General features: G+C 43.5%; 1 protein-coding gene across 3 annotated transcripts in view; it reads left to right on the top strand.

Annotated features, from left to right (window-relative positions):
• Positions 1-18,715, top strand: part of LOC144818798 (phospholipid-transporting ATPase ABCA1-like) — a 3,252,877-nt gene that overhangs the window by 1,817,199 nt on the left and 1,416,963 nt on the right. For all 3 annotated transcript variants that reach the window (XM_078676562.1, XM_078676560.1, XM_078676561.1), the window contains exon 24: positions 16,317-16,395. In XM_078676562.1, coding sequence (XP_078532688.1) covers positions 16,317-16,395 — 79 coding nt within the window. The remainder of the gene's footprint in view (positions 1-16,316; positions 16,396-18,715) is intronic.

Below are 18,715 nucleotides of genomic sequence, written 5' to 3'. Positions count from 1 at the left end.
TAGCCACATATTCCAGTTTTTGTCTCTGCACCATGATCTTTTTCTTTAAAGATTTATGTGGATTAACAGCCACATATTTAGTTGTATTTGAATTTATTTCGAAGGCCCTTTGACATACAAAACCCTTTAAAAGTATCTAAAGTGTTTGTAAGCCCTTGGGTGTTTGTGACATTAGGATTGTTTCATTGGCAAAGAGTAATGCAGGCACTGGCACCCGTCCCAATTTTGGCGAGTCATGATCCCAACCCTGGAGTTATTGCATGACCTTGTTCACGTATAAAAAGAAAAGGGTTGGTGCCAGCACACATTCCTGCCTTTCCTCTTCTGTTTATAGGAATTGCATCCGTCAATATACCCCTGGGTTCCCATCTAACTTTTGCATAATTATCTTTGTGAAGCCTCATAACTCCCTGGGTTTTTAAGGAGTACCTTCTGGGAATAAGGTCCAGGCTGCCTTCAAATCTATAAAAACTATGTACAGATGTGCTCTCTTTAAAATAGTATATTTCCAAGATCTGCACAATAATCTAAAAACCTTGTCTATTGTGCTAGTTTTTGTTCTAAATCCAGCTTGATATTGTGATAAGATATTATTTTCCCCTAGCAAATATGCTTTGCCTGGAACCTTCACAAGGTATCAATTAGGCTTAATGGCCTTTAGTTTGCAGGATCTTGGCGATTACCTTTCTTAAAAATTTGAACTATTTCGGCCCCCTTCCAAGAGTCAGGTATTGATGCCCCTGCAGCCAAGGCTTTACAGAGTAAGTTTATATGATAATGATAATGATAATGATATTTATAAAGCGCACAAATACCAAAATGGTGTCTCGGCGCTAGAACCATGAGCAGAACCCCAACCGACTCTATATACTGAAACAACCAAGTTTTCAAGTTTTTTCTAAAGCTCAAAAGAGAGCTAGCCTTCCTGATCTCGGGTGGCAGCAGGTTCCACAGCTTGGAGGTACCGTACTGAAAGCTCCGTCCTCCCCACTGCAGGGTCCGAATTTTCGGCACTGTTAGTGGTTTGGCACCCGTGGAGCGAAGTGATCTACCTGGCTGGCACCAACTAAAGAGCTCCTGTAAGAACAACGGACCCTTAGTGTCAAGGCATTAAAAGCCACACACAGTGCCTTGAATTTGATTTGTTGCACCACTGGAAGCAAATGCAACTTCCGAATTTCGTCAGAGATGGATTTATGCCGGTAGAGGCTCAGCAAAAGGCGAGTCGCTGAATTTTGAACTGCCTGCAGTTTCCTCAGGCACTGCTTCTGGGAATTCAAATAAAGCCTGTTGCAATAATCCAACTTGGACTGGATAAGGGAGGTAATGACCACTTTCTTGGTTGCCCTCAGGAATGTAGGGAAGTATCTTCTTGATTTTTTTTATCAGGAAGTAGGACGCAGACACGATGGCATTGGTTTGTTGAATGAACGTCAATCTGTTGTCAATCAGAATGCCCAAGTTTCTGGTCTTTGTCGTTGGATTGGGCGGCAGGCCCATTTCTATAGGCCACCAGAGATTGCTCCAGGAAGGTTGAAGATTGCCAAAAATCAACACTTCCGTCTTCTCGGAGTTTAATTTAAGGCAGTGACTGCTCATCCAGATGTTAATAGCGGCCATGCAGTAATGGAATTGCACAGCCGGGGAGCTCTGTTTTTTATGAGCTGCAACCACAATCTGAGAGTCATCTGCGTACGATGTTAATGAGAAGCAATAATCTCTGACCAGCAACGCAAGTTCAGTGACATAAACACTAAACAACAGTGGGCTCAACGAGCTTCCCTGCGGAACCCCACAAGGCAGCTCATAAGGCTCCGAATTGAACCCGTCGAGCGACACCGTTGATCTCCTCTCCTGCAAAAAGGAGGCAAGCAAGGCCAATGGCATGTCTTCCACACCTAAAGATTTTAATCGGTGGGTCAGGAGAGTATGATCAACAGTGTTGAACGCGGCGGAGAGATCAAGTAGAAATAATGCCGCGGTGCCTCCCCCATCCATAACCGCTCTGATTTCTTCGGTAGCCTTAATAAGTGCAGTCTCGGTACTGTGTTCCTTGCGGAAACCAAACTGAGAATGGTCCAACAGCCCGTTATCATCAATGAACTGTGTCAATTGGACATTCATAATTTTATCCACGATTTTAGCTGGGAGAGGAAGGCGTGCAATGGGGCGGTAATTCGATGTCACGGATACATCTAAGGTAGGTTTCTTGAGAAGCGGGAGAACGGAGGTCTCCTACCAGATAGTAGGAAAACTGCCTGAGGAGAACATCCTATTGAAAATGTCTGCCAAAATGGGACTCACCAGGTCGACTAGATCCATCAGAAAGGCTGACGAGTACGGATCCGATGGAGAACCTGATTTAGAGGCCAAAATGAGATGGCTCACTGTGTCAGCCGACACAGGAGAGAACACGAGAAACCTGCTCATGCCGGCAACTGCCGCCTGCGAACTAGGAACCGACTGGGCACCTAAGCCATCTTTAAAATTGCAAACAATATCCAACACTTTGCTTTTAAAGTTGGAGGCCATATCATCAACAAACTGTTGACTTCCCAGTTTGTTATAGGGTGTTTATATAGGGTTTGTTTATATAGAGTGTCCAAACTGTTTTGTCATGCCTTAGGAGAACCCCTGGGATCTTGTCGTGCCCTGGTGCTTTTACTGGCATAATACTTCCAATTGCTGCCACTGTATTGTCTAGTGTAAAGAATGGGATGCTATTTGTGCCAGGCCAGGCAATTTCCTGCAAATGTGTCCCCAAGGTAGAAGTATTGCTAGCTCCCAGGTCTGCATCTTCAGAGTAAAAAGTGGAGAAGTGATTCTTCCATTTGCCCGGGTCCAAATAGTGGTCCATGCCACGATTACCAGTTTTATTTCCTCAAGCTATTGCATTCCAGAATCCAGCAGGGTCCTTCTTTTTGGCTTCTATAACCAGGTCATTCCAGTTACAATCTTCCCCATCTTTTTTTGCGTATGCTACTGTTTTCTTATACTTTGCCCTAGTGTCTCTAATATTTAGTGCAGTACTGGATCTTTTTGCCTCTAGCAATTGGAGCTTTGCTTCTCGATAGTTCTTGGTAAACCAAGGGTTGTGAGAATGTTTTTGGTTGGCTTCGACCCTATGTGATTTTTGTGGTTTTTACTCAGAAGCAATTTAAATTTTTCTTCCATAATCTGATGGATCTGTATGCTTGGGAACTTGCCTAAGGTAGTATTTATGTATGGCGGGAGGACATCAGAAAAGGTGTTATAAATCTTTGTCATAGTTTCTTAATAACCTACAATAGTTGGCCATTTTAGTGCTCCGATTATTGATGACGATTGGTTGTAGTTGGTTTCCAATATTAGGGTCACCGCCCCAATTCCCAGGTTTCAAAAAAGGTTCCTTCCAATGTTATACATAATGGGTAGTGATCACTATCCTCTCTTTGCTAAACTTTTAGGTCTATTAGGCTACTCCACATGTTTACACTAGACAATATATAGTGAATTTTGCTCCTAGTGGTACCTCATTTAAAAGTATACGCACTTGGGCTGTCTGACGGTAGCCTGCTATTGCAGGCCCTCAGTCCTTGACCCAACACAAATAGAACCAACTGAACTGCTGTAGATGTGAAAGGAACTGAGGTACCAGCCTCCAGCAATGAAGTTACTCTTGCCATGTTCTCTTCCTCTAAGATATTCTTGAGGCCCACTACAGGCTCAAATTTAGAATTGAAATCTCCTCCTATGATGAGTGATATATTGGACTCAATGGAACTCAAGATGTGTCCAACTGCTCTATATCTGGCGATTCCATACTGGATACTATCGGTCTATTGTAAACATTAACCAAATAAACATCTGTTTGGTTATGGTTCTTTATTTTTATCCCAATTATATCACGCAATGGTAGATCTAGTTTCTCAATTTCTATCTTTAGCGTGATCTTAACCCATATTGCTAACCCTCCTGATGGTCTGCCTTTAGTTGATGGAACTGCATTAACACTAATCGTTCTATAACCCATCTTATGCAGAGGATATAAGGGCCAGGTTTCTTGTAGTAGGCATATGTCATATTTATTCATATACTCCTGCAAGTCTGGATCTATTACCTTCTGTTTTACGCCTGCTATGTTCCATGATATTAAGCGCTTTATTATGTGCTGAGATTCTTCTCTACTATGGGTTGTACTTATCTGTGAAGCATCAGGTTCTAGGACTGCAAGACCAGGTTCAAGGAGCTCTTGGGCTTTTGATTGGCAATTTTCTGTCAGGGGTCTCCCTTTAACTTTTACTGGTAGACATGTGGGGATAGGGGGAAGCCTGTCATCCTGTCTTTTATGATTTTCCGGGTCCTTAGTCAATCGACTGCCTTCTAACATTTTTGGTCTGATAGCCCCATGTATGCACCTATTGGTTTCAGAAGAACAACATGGTTTTGTACCAGGTAGGGACAGGGTGGCGCATATAAATACATTCTACGAAGCTTTTGATGTAGCTGGTCAACTAAAGGAGCGGATTGGCATGATAATGCTGGACGCCGAGAAGGCCTTCGATCAGGTCGCTTGGGGGTTTTTATGGAGCACTATGCAATCATTTGGCCTTGGGCGGAGGTTCATCTCGGTAGTCCAGCAACTGTATCGTAATCAGGTGGCAGCTATCAAGTTGAACGGCTGTACATCCGGGATAGTCAACATCCAGCGGGGCTCCCGTCAGGGTTGCCCTCTCTCTCCATTATTATTCGCCCTCTATATCGACCCCTATTTTAGGCATCTTCTCTATAACAATTCTATCTCTCCTGTCTGCTTTAATGGTATATCTCTAAACATTACGGCCTATGCAGACGACATTGCAGTATTTACTGCTGGACCTGAAGTAGCGATTGATGCAAATATACAAGAGGCGCAATGTTTTGGCTCTCTCTCTGGCTATAAGCTTAATCTTAACAAAACGCAGACCATTCTTAATTATGTTTCTGCATCTCCTGTAGCACAGCTTGGTGTGACTACGACAGCTACTTATATCGGAATTCGTCTCAGTGGATGTATAAATGATTTTATGTCATTGAACTGTGAACGTCTACTCGGACAAATCACGGAAGATTTGCGTAGGTGGCATAGGCTGCCGCTAACTATAATTGGGAGATGCAACATAGTAAAAATGAATATCCTGCCCAAATTTCTTTATTTATTTCGCTCAATTCCTTTAAGGATCCCAAATTCTTTTTTTAAGCGACTCGATTCTGTTATTGCCAGTTTTATATGGGGCTATCGCAAAGCAAGGAGAGCTCTCAGATATATTAAGTTGACCTATGAGCAAGGTGGTTTTCAGCTTCCCGATTTTAAAACCTAGTTTTGGGCTGCCTGTCTGAATCGTATTCAGAGTGTACTTTTTGGTCCAACGGTGGGTAAAACCTGGTTAGCGTATCAGCTTACATTTGGTCTTAACAGTGGTTTCTTGTTATACTATATGTCGGACCCAAACTATTTCAAGAGAGTTCGCTTTAAGGTAGCTAGGCATATCTATAATATATGGCAAGATATCTGTAAAACGTATTCTTTGCCCGATTTACACAAATTACTTATTTATGGGATGACCCTAGGTTCCCGAGAATTTTGTCGGACACCGTCTGCAGAAAGTGGCAACGGGCTGGAATAATTCACCTGGGGCAGATTTATGATGAAGGGGGCTTTAGGTCATTTGCCTCCTTAAAAAGTGAGTTTGGGATACTACAGAACTCATTTTTTAAGTATCTGCAAATTAGAAATTATTTTCTGCAAGAGAAGGGTTTGTATGCTCTCCCTGATACTACTGCTGTACTTAGGGTTATTTTTCACACTTCTGCCCGGGGTCAGATTGGTAAAACCTATCAGTGTTTTATGCAAGAAACGATGGATGATGGTGTGATGAAGGTAGCTAAGATTAATCAGATGTTTTTAACTGGAATTACCATGGAAGATTTTCGTGAGTCCCTGGCTACAATTAATTCTGCCGTTTCCTCAATCAATCTAAAGTTGCACCAGCATCGTATTATGTTTATGCTTTATTATACTCCGCAGATTATTTCAAAATGGGCAAACTCCCAGGGCTCTTTGAAATCTTTCTGCCCAAAGTGCAACTTGTATGCTGCGGATCTTAGACACATGTTTTTCTCATGCCCATGCTTAAATACATTCTGGTTGGAGATTGCCTTGGTGTTAAGTAGGATGTCAGGTACATCGATGCAGCTAATGGAAAGAGAAATAATTCTGGGTGTGGTCACCGAGTCAGGTAATCTACCAAAATCACTAGTCTCAATTGTTATTATTGCTCCGCGGCTCTGCATTGCCAGGGCCTGGATTGAGGCAGCGAGTCCTAAGATTATTGATTTTTGGTTGCTGCTCAGGGGAGTTTATGAAATGGAATTAGCGTTAGCAAAAGCCCGGGGTGTACGGTCTAGGGTCAAATTAGGGAAGGTGTGGGCAAGTTTGCAATGGGATTAATTGCTGTTGCTTGCTCTACGTCTTCTTTTTCTTCTTTTTTTCTTTTCCTTTCCATATTTTCTGGGGTTCTTAATTTGCGCTGGTCTCATTTATTATTCCATTTGTACGTATAATTTTTTCTCTCCTATTCTAAGTGGCCATGAATTTGATTGTGATTTAGATTTTACTTATTTAGAGTATTATTTGTCTGACTATCTTATTCGAGATACGCGGAATTTTCATTTTTTTAAGGATTACTCAATTTGTGATGCTCTTGTTGGTTCTATTATTGCTTGTGTTATGTTTGTTTGGTTGTTTTCTCATTTGTTGTTTGTGACATTAAAATAAAAATATATATTTTTTTTTAAAAAGGACATTTTTGGTCTGGACTGGCTCATGTGTGTATTTCGAGCATATACACAGTAGATGTCTATTTCCTTCCTTTCAGGAAGGCCTATTTAATTTGAATCTCACCATACAGCTCGAGTTTAGGGGTACTTTTAGTTCCAGTGAAATCAGATCATCAATCAGCCTCTGAGATTGAAGGACCAGTAGTATTGTATCAAAAAGATCGCTTTTGTTTGATAATCTTTCCACTCTTATTATGTCTAAGTGTATCACTGAAAGGCACGCACGGTTGCATCTAATCCAGTGTATGGCCTTATTTTTCAATGAATCCTCGTCCTCTCTATAGAATGAGAGAGTTAGCTTGGGTACATTGGTCATAAAGATTATACAGCCCAGCGATCTTGATCTATCCCTGGGTTTGATGCTGATGGTGTTCTGCCTAAGATCAATGTGTCTAGTGCTTGGATATTGTGTCATGTGGGTTATCTGACGTGCCTCCTCTCTGTTTCTACTTATTGTAGTTCCAAATGAAAAATGTAAATGTCCCCTCCCTGTTGCAGTAGAAGTTGAACTTTTTGTTGTCAACTTGATTTGGTGCATCCTTCTCTCTTGCCCTGCATGTATCCCTTCTCTCTACGTTTCCTCTCTCTGTACCTAGGTTATTCCTCTTCCAACTATTGTTGACAATGTTTCCCCTTTCATGCGGTACCGCTTTGACGTCCCCAACCAAATTCTAAACATGACTATTGGGTTGCATCCGTTGTTGTGCTGTATTGGAAGCCTGGGGATCGTCCCTTAGAATCCCGTTGTAACCAGGGCCGGACTGGCCGTTGCGGGCACCGTGCAATTCCCCGGTGCGCCGGAAGGGTGGGGGCCGGTTTTGGGCCCCTGGCGGACGTTTTTGCAGCATAACTGGAAAATCAGCCCTGTAACAAAATCGTCAGAAAACCGGCCCCGGCAAAGAGCTCAGTCGCACCCTCAACGCCCCCCACAGGGGGGCAGCTGAGCACTTTGCCAGGGCCCGTTTTCGTTCTCAGTCCGACTCTGGTGCGGCAGGTGCAGTGGCACAGGGGCCCGGAGATCTTAGGGTCCACCACTGTACCCTAACAATGCCTGTACTATACTATTCAACTAGATGGATGGTGCTCATTTTACTTGCTTGTGCCAGTGCCCAGGGCACCCTTCAACTCCACCCTTTATCAGAAATCAAGAGAAGCAGGGCCAGATTCGCCATAGCAGGCACTGGGCGCTTTCCCGGTGGGCCACCAGGTTCGGGTCAGTTTTGGGCCCTGAGGGGGGGGCGGCGTTTTTGTTTATAGGGCCTTTTTTGCAGCATAGCTGCAATATCGGCCTCTGTAACAAAATCGGCCGAAACCGGCCCTGCCAAACAACTCGGCTGCACCCCCAATCCCCCGGGGGGGGGGCCGAGCACTTTGCCAGGGCCGGTTTTGGGTTTCAGTCCGGCCCTGGTTGTAACCTTGAATCCCCTCCATGGGGTCCTGTCTCAACATATTCCCATTGTTTCTATTAGAGGTATGTGTCCCAATTACTGTTTTTAAATTTGCAACCTCTTCTTTTAAGACATGTAGCATCTGTTTTAGCTCTGCTATCAACTGGGCGTTGTTACTATCTTGTACCCCATCAGCCAGTATTTTATTCTCATTTGAGAGAGTATAATTTGTTTTTATTTGGGCTTGCTGATTAGCATGTTGTAGGTGCAGTGGCTGGTTGAGATTTTCAGATGTAGATGGGGTGATATCATCATCTAACAACGTTAGTGGTAAGTACCTATTGAACATACTATTGTCGGTGTGCCCTCCTTTCTCCTATCGCTACAGTATGAGCCCTCTGCGGCTGGTTGATTTATGTCCTGTGGCACTTGTATGTCTCTATAAGTGTGCTGTGTGAGATCTTACTGGGGATAATGGTTTTGGAGGGTACAGTTTCAATCGTTGCACACGTTTCACCTAAACTAAGGGGATTGTTTCCCGCTGGGTTAGCCTCGCTTTTCCTATAAAATGTTGTGATCTTGTCCTTTTGTTTACTGACTGGCTTACATTTACCGTTCAATAGCGTTTCAACTACTTCTATCAAATCATCAATGTTTCTAGGGTACAGTTCTCCCCTTCATTTTTTCTTATTTTTGTAGATTTCCCCTTAACTAGATCCTCCGTGGCTTTTCGCTTTCCCATGTTAGCAGGTCTATATCCTGGATCTTACAGCACTAAGCGTATTTCCCTTTCTAAGAATGCTTTATCTCAAATCAATCTTAATAGGAAATAAGGAGAAAGGCAAGAGATCAATGGTCTTGTTAGCTGCAATAATTCAATGTGGACTCGACACAGAAAGGGGAAAGTTGAAATGTTCCTCGTTGGTAGCGTGTTAGAGTTTTACAAAATTAGTGGCCACCTCCAATCAAGAGGTCAAAGTCATCCAGGAGCAAAATAGGAAATGAGTAAGAAGACTTACCAGCTGGCAAACAACGTGACAAAAATATCAAAGTCAAGGAGGATGGCCCTGCCCTGCCTCTTCCTGGCTCTGATGGACTCAGTACTGGCCAGCCCTTGGCCCGGGCTTTGCCTGGGTGCGTCCCACGCTGCGGGGGAGAAGGCATCATTAAAAGCGTGAGATAGCCACGCCTCTCCCCTAGCAGCTGTGGCAGGTTGTGGGCCCTCGGGGCACCCTGGGACCTGATGTTCTACCAGGGTAAAGAGTGCAGCAGCAAAGAAACATGGCCCCAATGATGTCGGAGTCCCACGCTGCGGGGAGAAGGCAGTGCTAAAAACGCAAGATAGCCATGCCTCTCCCCTAGCAGCTGTGGCAGTTTGTGGGCCCTCAGTGCACCCTGGGACCTGGTGTCCCACCAGGTTGAAGAGTGCGGCAGCAAAGAAATATGGCCCTAACAATGACAGCATCCCATTTTGCGGGGGAGAAGGCAGCCTTAAAAGCATGAGATAGCCATGCCTCTCCCCTAGCAGCTGTGGTAGGATGTGGGCCCTCGGGGCACCCTGGTACCTGATGTCCCACCAGGTTGAAGAGTGCGGCAGCAAAGAACGGCCCTAACGATGATAGCGTCCTGTGCTGCGGGGGAGAAGGCAGCGCTAAAAGTGCAAGATAACCAATCCTCTCCCCTAGCAGCTGTGGCCGGTTGTTGGCCCTCGGTGCACCCTGGGACCTGATGTCCCACCAGGGGGAAGAGTGCGGCAGCAAAAAAACACGGCCCCAATGACGACAGCATCAAGAGAAGCTATATTGAACAGCCACATTTTCTATTTCTTCACTCCATTGCACCCAGGGCTAGTCAATAAATGCTCGTGGATGGAGCTTTTTTCCAGAGACCACCTAGGAATTTGCAGTCATTCACAACATCTTGTTGAGTGATGGTGGTCATCTATGTGCCTTCATTTTACTTGTTGTAAAAGATGAAATACTGAAGCTCTTGCCATATTAAAAATGGGAGTGAGAGTGAGATCTGAAATGGAAAGTAACAGACGAACTATTAAAAATAGCCTTCCCAGCGTAGATTAGAAATAATCCTGTCTTACTCCTGATTTACTCCTGGAATTGAGGAGTACATCCGGAGTACTCCACAATTAAGTCACACCTACTCAAGGCAAAATATTTGAAAATCAAGCCCCTTTTGATTTTCTTTAATTGTTTACCTAACATTATCACAAGAATTGGATGGCCAATTTATCTATGAGTTAAAAAGGTAAAAAAAAAGGTAAAGTGTGTCTTGTAAAGCGCACTGCTACCCGCACCGCAGGCCTCGTAGCGCTATAGACCGCTGGGGAACCCGTCCTGGCTTTCCCTGTGAGATAGTCCCTCCTGGCGGTCTCCAAGGTGAAACCAGGCATCCCTGGCGTTTGTGGGGGGCCGTTGTGGAGATGAGGCAAGCTTAATGCCCAGAGTTACCGAGTGTGGTCCCCGGATAGAGTAGGCACCGAGGCGAGAATTATCAAGTCCGCTGATCCTGGTCCAAGACCCTGCCACGTGGGGAATCGAACCCTGGTCCCAGCCCGTTCTCTGCTCTCGGGTCTGCCGCCTCTAACCAGTGAGCCACACCACTCCACTCAGTTGATATCATTATCGACACTGTGCTGGATACAGTTCTTTCAAGATCAAAAAAAGAGTAATTTCTAGAATATTGATGAAATTTGCCTAAAGCAAAATGTACACCAGATTATCAGGGACCATATTATACATAGTGCCCTGGGAACTCTGGGGGCACTATGGTATTACAGGAGTGGCTGCAGGTGCTTGTGCGGCCCTTTAGGTAATGCTGATAGTGCTGGCACACATGTAGCAACATCACTATTTTGTTTAGGCATTCCCTCATTTGCAAAGGCGGGTGACCCATGAAAATGAAGGAATCACTTTGCTTTTGCACCCTATTATGGATGGATGTACAGAGGCAAATAAACCCTTAGGATATGCAATGATTGAGCTCCAGAAAAATGTGACTCAGTATCAGTGCAACTCTTTAACGCATTCCTCTGGAGGTGGGGAAAAAAGCCCCAGACATTCCTCTGCAGGCAGGAGCAGTCACTTACGGAGACTGCCTGCAGAGGGATCTCTGTGACATCTCTAAAGTGCCTAGGAATGCTGCCTGCATGGTGAAACTGAGAGTGTCTTGTAAGCAGCTCTTTCACTGAATGTTCTGCCCCCAGGGCAGTGTGCTTTTGTGGCTGAACTGATGTAATGCATTAATTGTAACAGGGTGCACTGTCCCTGTTTGCACCTGGCAAACCAGTTAAAAGCTGGGCTGTGGCACAAACAGGTACCATGCGCCCTGTCTATAATACAAGCACAGGTGTTCTAGTCTTATCATGCTTTGATAACAGCATGATAAGCTGTACCTACAGCTCATCTAGAAATCAATGATTCTTAAAGCGTATCTGTTAATGTGGAACAACAGTTACCTGAATGAGAGAAATGGCTACATTGGATTCTTGTAATACTTGAAATATTGGCTGGCATTTGCATTGATTATAGAAGAGGGGAAATTCAGGGTAGATCATTCCACATGATATAGTATAGGGAACATTTACAAAGTTTATTACACTTTATAATATATAAGATTATCTAAGGTAGTACTACTACACGTATTGCAAAATGCAGTTTGTAAATAAGCTCCATAGACTTTGCCTTGGAATTGCTGAGCAGCTTGCTGGATCTTTTGTTCAAAGTGAGTTATTAAAACAATGTTTCAACTGTAAGTGGTAGATACGTATTTATAAGAATCTAGTGAAAGGTTCCATACATTACTGAAATACTGTTTCCAGGCAACGTCAATTTCAATTGAATTGCTCAATACACATCTATTTTTCTTCACACCACAGCTCCTAGGCCTTTATCCTGGTAAATGAAGAAATATTAATTAAATGTATCACAATTATCAACATGAGTTTCTTCAAAAAAATACTCTAGTTTTATCATGTAATCTGTTTTTGTCGGTTGTGGCTGCTGTTTATGTTAGATATTGTTCTGCTTATTAAATCTGTATTCCATAAGGAGACTTTTAAACGTAAGTTTGAGAAGAGATCACAAGGTGTCCTTTGGAGCTCATTGGGATATGATACGCCAAAAGGACAGCTGCAGTAGTGCTGATATGTACACTGAGCACATATCACCTATGATCTTAATTGATTGAAGTAAACCAAAGTCTCAATCAGATAAAAGGTCAGTAGTAGTTGGCCTAATAAAATGTGCACTACTTAACTCAATTCTCAAATGTCTCCCCGCCTCTGTTGTGTTTCATTCTCAATATGACTACAACATGAATTGCTGCTTAATCCTGAGTTGCAAGAAACAGGACAATATGTCCACTGCCTCCCTTTGGTGGTTGTTAAAACCCCCACTTACGCCTTTGCCCAGTGCTTAATATTTAAAAAAACTAGTGAAGGGGCTAAAGATTTTCTTATGAGCCCGCCACTGGCCCAGCCAGCAGATTGTTTCAGAATCCCACAGCTTTCTAGTTTTGTTTCTTCACAGGTTGTTAGAATATTATGGTCAGAAATATATCTTGATACTCTATGTACAGTTATGGGTATTGTTCTGCCTCCCAGAGAGATATTCCTTTCCCAATTCATGAAAGGCTTTTTGTTTTAAGACAATAGCAAGAATTAGCATATTCTATCTGGTGATTATAGAAGCCATCTTGAAATAAATGCTTCACTAACTAAAAGCAAAATGTTTGGGAAAGTTAAGCAAGCATTTACTATATCACTTGTCAGTTTCTAGTTTTTATAGAAGATAAAATTGTGACCAAACAAACAAACAAAACAATTAGGGCTTTATTACGAGTCTCGCGGTCTACAGATCGTCCAGACTCGTGGGGGTGCAGCAGTTGCAGTCTTCTGACCACACTATTGCAACCGTGCCAGTCGTGCCACCCTGGGACCACTGCAACCACCAGGGATCAGAGATTCCAGGCTGTGGTGCAACCGTATTGAAGCCGCAATATGCTTGGCGGGGTGGTGTGGCCCTGCCAAGCATATTACAAGTTTCCTCACTGCCATGAAAGGTGTTGCAGTGAGGAAACAAAGAGAACCTTACAGGGCCCCGTTGTGCCTATGCGCCATGGGGTGCATGCAACGGGGCACATGGTGTGCCCCCCTGTGTGCACACACCAAGTACCTTCAATGTATGGACTGCAGCAGTCCATGGCTTGCAGGTACTGATTTTGAAGTTCCCATCGTGGTACCTATTTCATAGGCACCGCCAAGGGAACACCTAAGAACAGTCCACCAGACAGGAGAAAACTACTAATCTGCTGGGGTGTTTCAACACGGGTTTGGCAGTGTGGGAGAGTTGCAGTCCCGAACCTGCACCGCCAAACTCATAATAAGGCCCTTAGGCTTTATTAAAACATGAGACCTGGAATGTGTAACAAATATGTACCCTGATATAAAAACTGTGTTGACATTCTCATATTACCATGAATGTGGCAATATTTCTCTAAACAATATTTAGGGCACAATATTTATGTAAGAAATTATTCTGACAATGTTATTTTGGTACCATACCTTACACCTCCTGATTGTTTTTCTACCACCCTACGCTTCCAGTCTATTTAGTTTTTTTCCATCCCTGTTTTCTCTTTGTCACTGTTTCTCATCTTCATCTTTCACTAATTTCCAACTTTCTCTCTCTTGCTGTGTTTTAAATTCTGATGAGAAATAGTTTGAGGTCCCCAAAAATGAGTGCCAGTAGTTAACACCTGCAATCGCCAGCAGGAAACAAAGCATGGCTCTTCCCTGCTTGAAAGCTTGTTTCCGGTCCAGGGAAGGCATGGCTTGGCAGTTCGGGCTGGACTGTTCCCCTGAGGCACAGGGTCAGACTGATTTGCATATAGCCATGTCTGAACTGGGGTGGCAGAGTGGGCTAAAGAACGGTGATGGATTAAACCCAGATATTTTGACTGGGTGTGAGTGTTTGATTGATTCAGATGCTCCGTCCATCACCACCCCCTTTTGTACCACTTTTTGCCGCCATAAGTGTGGCAGGGTATGCTCAGACGTGAGTCCCTTGCTCACTTTGCCACTGGATTCAAGCAAGCCGGGCTGAAGACGGCTGGAATGCCAGAAACCGGTCCTCGGAAGCTTGTTTCCGGTCCAGGGAAGGCATGGCTTGGCAGTTCAGGCTGGACTGTTCCCATGAGGCACAGGGTCAGACTGATTTGCATATAGCCATGTCTGAACTGGGGTGGCAGAGTGGGCTAAGGAACGGTGATGGATTAAACCCTGATCTTTTGACTGGGTGTGAGTGTTCGATTGATTCAGATGCTCCGTCCATCACCACCCCCTTTTGTACCGCTTTTGGCCGCCATAAGTGTGGCAGGGTATGCTCAGACGTGAGTCACTTGCTCACTTTGCCACTGGATTCAAGAAAGCCGGGCTGAAGACGGCTGGAATGCCAGAAACCGGTCCTCGGAAGCTTGTTTCCGCTCCAGGGAAGGCATGGCTTGGCAGTTCGGGCTGGACTGTTCCCATGAGGCACAGGGTCAGACTGATTTGCATATAGCCATGTCTGAACTGGGGTGGCCGAGTGGGCTAAAGAACGGTGATGGATTAAACCCAGATCTTTTTACTGGGTGTGAGTGTTTGATTGATTCAGATGCTCCGTCCATCACCACCCCCTTTTGTACCGTGAAAGCCTGACAATGCAAAGCTGATTGTGACCTCATAAGCATACCTGCCTACTAAAACAAGGATTTCACGTTGTGAGGAGAGGGCATGACAGTGGTTTTCAGCTCATTTTCCCTGCCACCGTATGATATTGGCTCCTCACCGGATGACAGTGTGAAGAGTTGTATTATTGTGTGTCACACAATGGCACTGTGTAATTTGGCAGGTCTGCCTAAGCCTTCCCTCTGATACCAGTGGTACCTGTGGTACTTGTGGTTTCTGCTTCTATGTTTGGGGCCCCTAATTTGAAGAAGCTATGACAACCACCGGTCTTCAGCCTCATGGTAATAACCAATCTTGAAATAGGCAAGCTTTCAAATAAAAATAAATAAATCAACAAGAGTCCCTTAATGTAAAAGGTGTAAAGTGCCACAAAGCTGATTGTTTCATGTATTGTACTGTCCACTCATTTACCCACTGTCAATATCGGCTTTCGGACACCATTGCACTGGGTACCAAGCTTGGGGAGCACCATTTTCACATGCTCTGTGAAAGCATGCATCATTGTTAGTTTTAAGGACTTGTTCTTTCAGAGTGCATGTGACTATGGTGCAATCAATCGCCCCGCCCCTCTAACCTCCTCGAGTTTGGTGCACATACCCCCTAAAGAGACAGCTGCATTGGGCGCCATAAGTGCCAAAGCCGGAGCCTCCATCACGCTCACTTAGAAACTCATTTATTCAACCACTCACATTGATTTGAGTATTGAAAAAATACATAACAAATTAACCAACTCACCTAGATACAGAACCACCGTCATATTTTTAAACTACAGCTTCTTTTTGCAATTTGCCCACTTCAGGCTTGTTTGCACAGGTCTGCCCATAGAGTGTGCTACACTTGCTAATTTTTTAACTAGTGTGAACTGAATCATATACACAACCTGAAATACGCTAGTGCTCAAGAGGCAAAAGTGGTGGAGGAACAAAAAAAAACCTACATGACTCTTTCAATTTTGCTCCTAAATGATCATTTTTCCTCATAAAAGTTAACCCTGTGTATCTCATAATAAACCAATTACATACAGTGTAGTGGATGACCTTTTAGCAAAAGTAGATTTAATTAAAGAAGCAGCCAATGGTTTCCGCTGAATACTATTGCTCATTTTGCTTTTGGACACTTTAATCAACCTGTCTGTATGTTTGGATCAATCAATTTCAGCTGTTGTGTTCATTCATCTCCCTCCTGCCATTCATCCCCTGGCAGCTGGGAGAAGGCCGTGTAATTGAATTTAGTAGAAATGAAATGCAAGGACACACTGAGCAGCAGCGGGTATAATCTGTACCAGTCTGAATTCCAAGTACATGTCTTTTTACCTTGTCTTCTTCCAGGAGGAAGATGGCATGTCCCACGGCAGCAGCGAGGACGAAGGCATCGGGAGCGAGAGTGAAATCAAGGAAGAGTTGCAAGGTTTGTTCATTACTGTCCCTTATATAGTGAACTGTCTCGAACTGCCACAGTCATGAAAAAGCACAAGAGAGGCCCGTGTAGCAGTCAATCAGCTGTGAATGTTTTACACACTCTGGGCTTGATTCCCAAAGGTAAATGTACACTTTTGCGTAAGTTTAGGATTGTTTGCATTTCAAACTTAGAAATGGTGATGCCCCAAAAAGGTGAAAAAACTAAGGTACAACCTCCTCACAGTCACAAATATGCTCAAGGAACCTGGCATTACGTTTTTGAAGAAGGAACTGGAACCGATAATTATCATATTTATTTATTTAACAATGTTACATTGTGCCACACATCGAGAAGTACTGTATTAGAATCAGCCATACTAGGCTGAGAGCCAACTACAGAATAAAAGCAACTGTACAAACACACACCATTTATGAAAGATGGAAATATATACATCTACTGAAATGTTTCTTTGTGGTGTTCATCTAGAGTATTTTCTCTTCACTGCCATGCTTGAAATGCTTGTAGAATTCATATCAATTTAGTGTCCATTCAAGCACTGCAAGCATCAGCTTTACGTTACCAGGGGAAACCTCTAGGGCCATGGAATGTGTGTTTATCCAGGAGACTAGCCTCAAAAGGAATACTCACGTCCTCTAGGGCTGGCTGAAATAGCAGCCCTTTACTTCCTCCATGAGCTTCGAGGAGTCCTGTCGGTTAGGATAGGCAGCTTTCTGTTAGTAGTCACATATAAAGCATGAGGCAGACATTACGCTGATCACTTTAAATTAAAAAGGTAGGACATGTACTTTTAAGTTTTACATGTCCTGGTAGTGAAAAACTCCCAAGTTAGTTTTGCACTACTGTTGAGCCTACTCCTCTCATAGGATAAAATTGTGGGTTCTTTATTACAACTAATGAGCTGTGGTTCCCAATTGAAAGGAGGAAGATCTGTCATGTTTGGGACTCATGGAATTGTAATGATACTCACTCTTTAATGGCAAAGTCAAATTTATCATTACAATTTTTAGTCATGTAGGAACTGCAAAATGTGTGTAGGAAATGGTGCTGCACATGTGCATTCTGTAGAGGAGTGCTCTGACCAATAGGCACAGACACTGCACTTAATTGCTGTGGTTGAGTGGTGTGCTTAAGAACATTGTTATCAGTCTACCTTATTCAATTACTTTATTCTGGCTGTTGCATAGCTCACATTGCTAATTTATCATGACACCCAAACCATCTCTCCGAGCATCACACTCAATCTCTACCCTGCCCCACTCACTGTAGTTCTGTGGCAAGCGCCTCTATGCTTTTTGTTGTTTCCTTTTATGTGCCTTCCTGCCTATACCAATCCTTGACCCCTTGCTCACTGGCAATTTCAACATTATGAATGTGTCAGTGGGATGTATGACGTTACAACGCATACTTTTACAACGCCTACCTTTACAACGCGGTTTTTACCACGCATACCATTACAACGCATAGCGCTTTGGGGTGCTGGATAGTGAATAGTTTAATTTACTATTCCAACTCAAGTCCCCGTGGATAGTAGGGAAGGTTATTGGATAGTAAATTAACCTATTCCCTCTCCTAGAGCGCCCCCGAGCGCAATGCGTTGTAATAGTTTGCGTTGTAAAAGTTGCGTTGTAATGGTAGGTCGCTGTAAAAGTTTCGTTGTAAAGGTTGTATACCGTGTCAGTGGTGTCTTCACCCATTGTATTTCCTAACCTATTCTGAAGAGCAAAATAAGAAGACCTAATCTTTAATTCATCTAACAATGGATCTTACATACTCACACCATTTCTAATCATGGGTTTGTTTCCAAAACTATGTTTTGTACAGGAACATAGGAGGTTACAATTAATAAGGCTTCTGAATAATTTTCTAACTGTAGCCTTCACTCTATTGCCCACTCCCTACTGCTGATGTTGCTGCCTCTATATTTTACATACCGTCAGCATTGCAAGAGAGTGGGCAATAGAGTGAAGGCTTCAGTTACAAAAATATTCAGAAGCCTTATTTATTGTAACCTCCTGTGTTCCTGTATCAGATTTAAAGTTAAAAATGCCAACATTAGGACCAATTCAACTTTATTCTTAGCTCCTGATGATATAATTAAAAGAATACACAGGCTCCCAATCATGCACTTTCAATTTACATCAATATTTTGAGTCACCCTCTGTTATCCCACAGCTGATTATTTTTACTGACCTCTCCAAAGGTCCAACATAGTATGTTTAGGACACATTTTCAGAGGAAGCAAGAATATAGTTGTTAGATTTGGGGGTCTCTAGTTGGCATAGGTAAGTACCTGTGACAAATAGGGACC

Source organism: Lissotriton helveticus, chromosome 2_1 (genome assembly GCF_964261635.1).
Source record: "Lissotriton helveticus chromosome 2_1, aLisHel1.1, whole genome shotgun sequence".
Classification (NCBI taxonomy): Eukaryota; Metazoa; Chordata; class Amphibia; order Caudata; family Salamandridae; genus Lissotriton; species Lissotriton helveticus.
The sequence above is the reverse complement of the archived record's forward strand: the minus strand, read 5'-3'. Positions and strand labels throughout refer to the sequence as shown.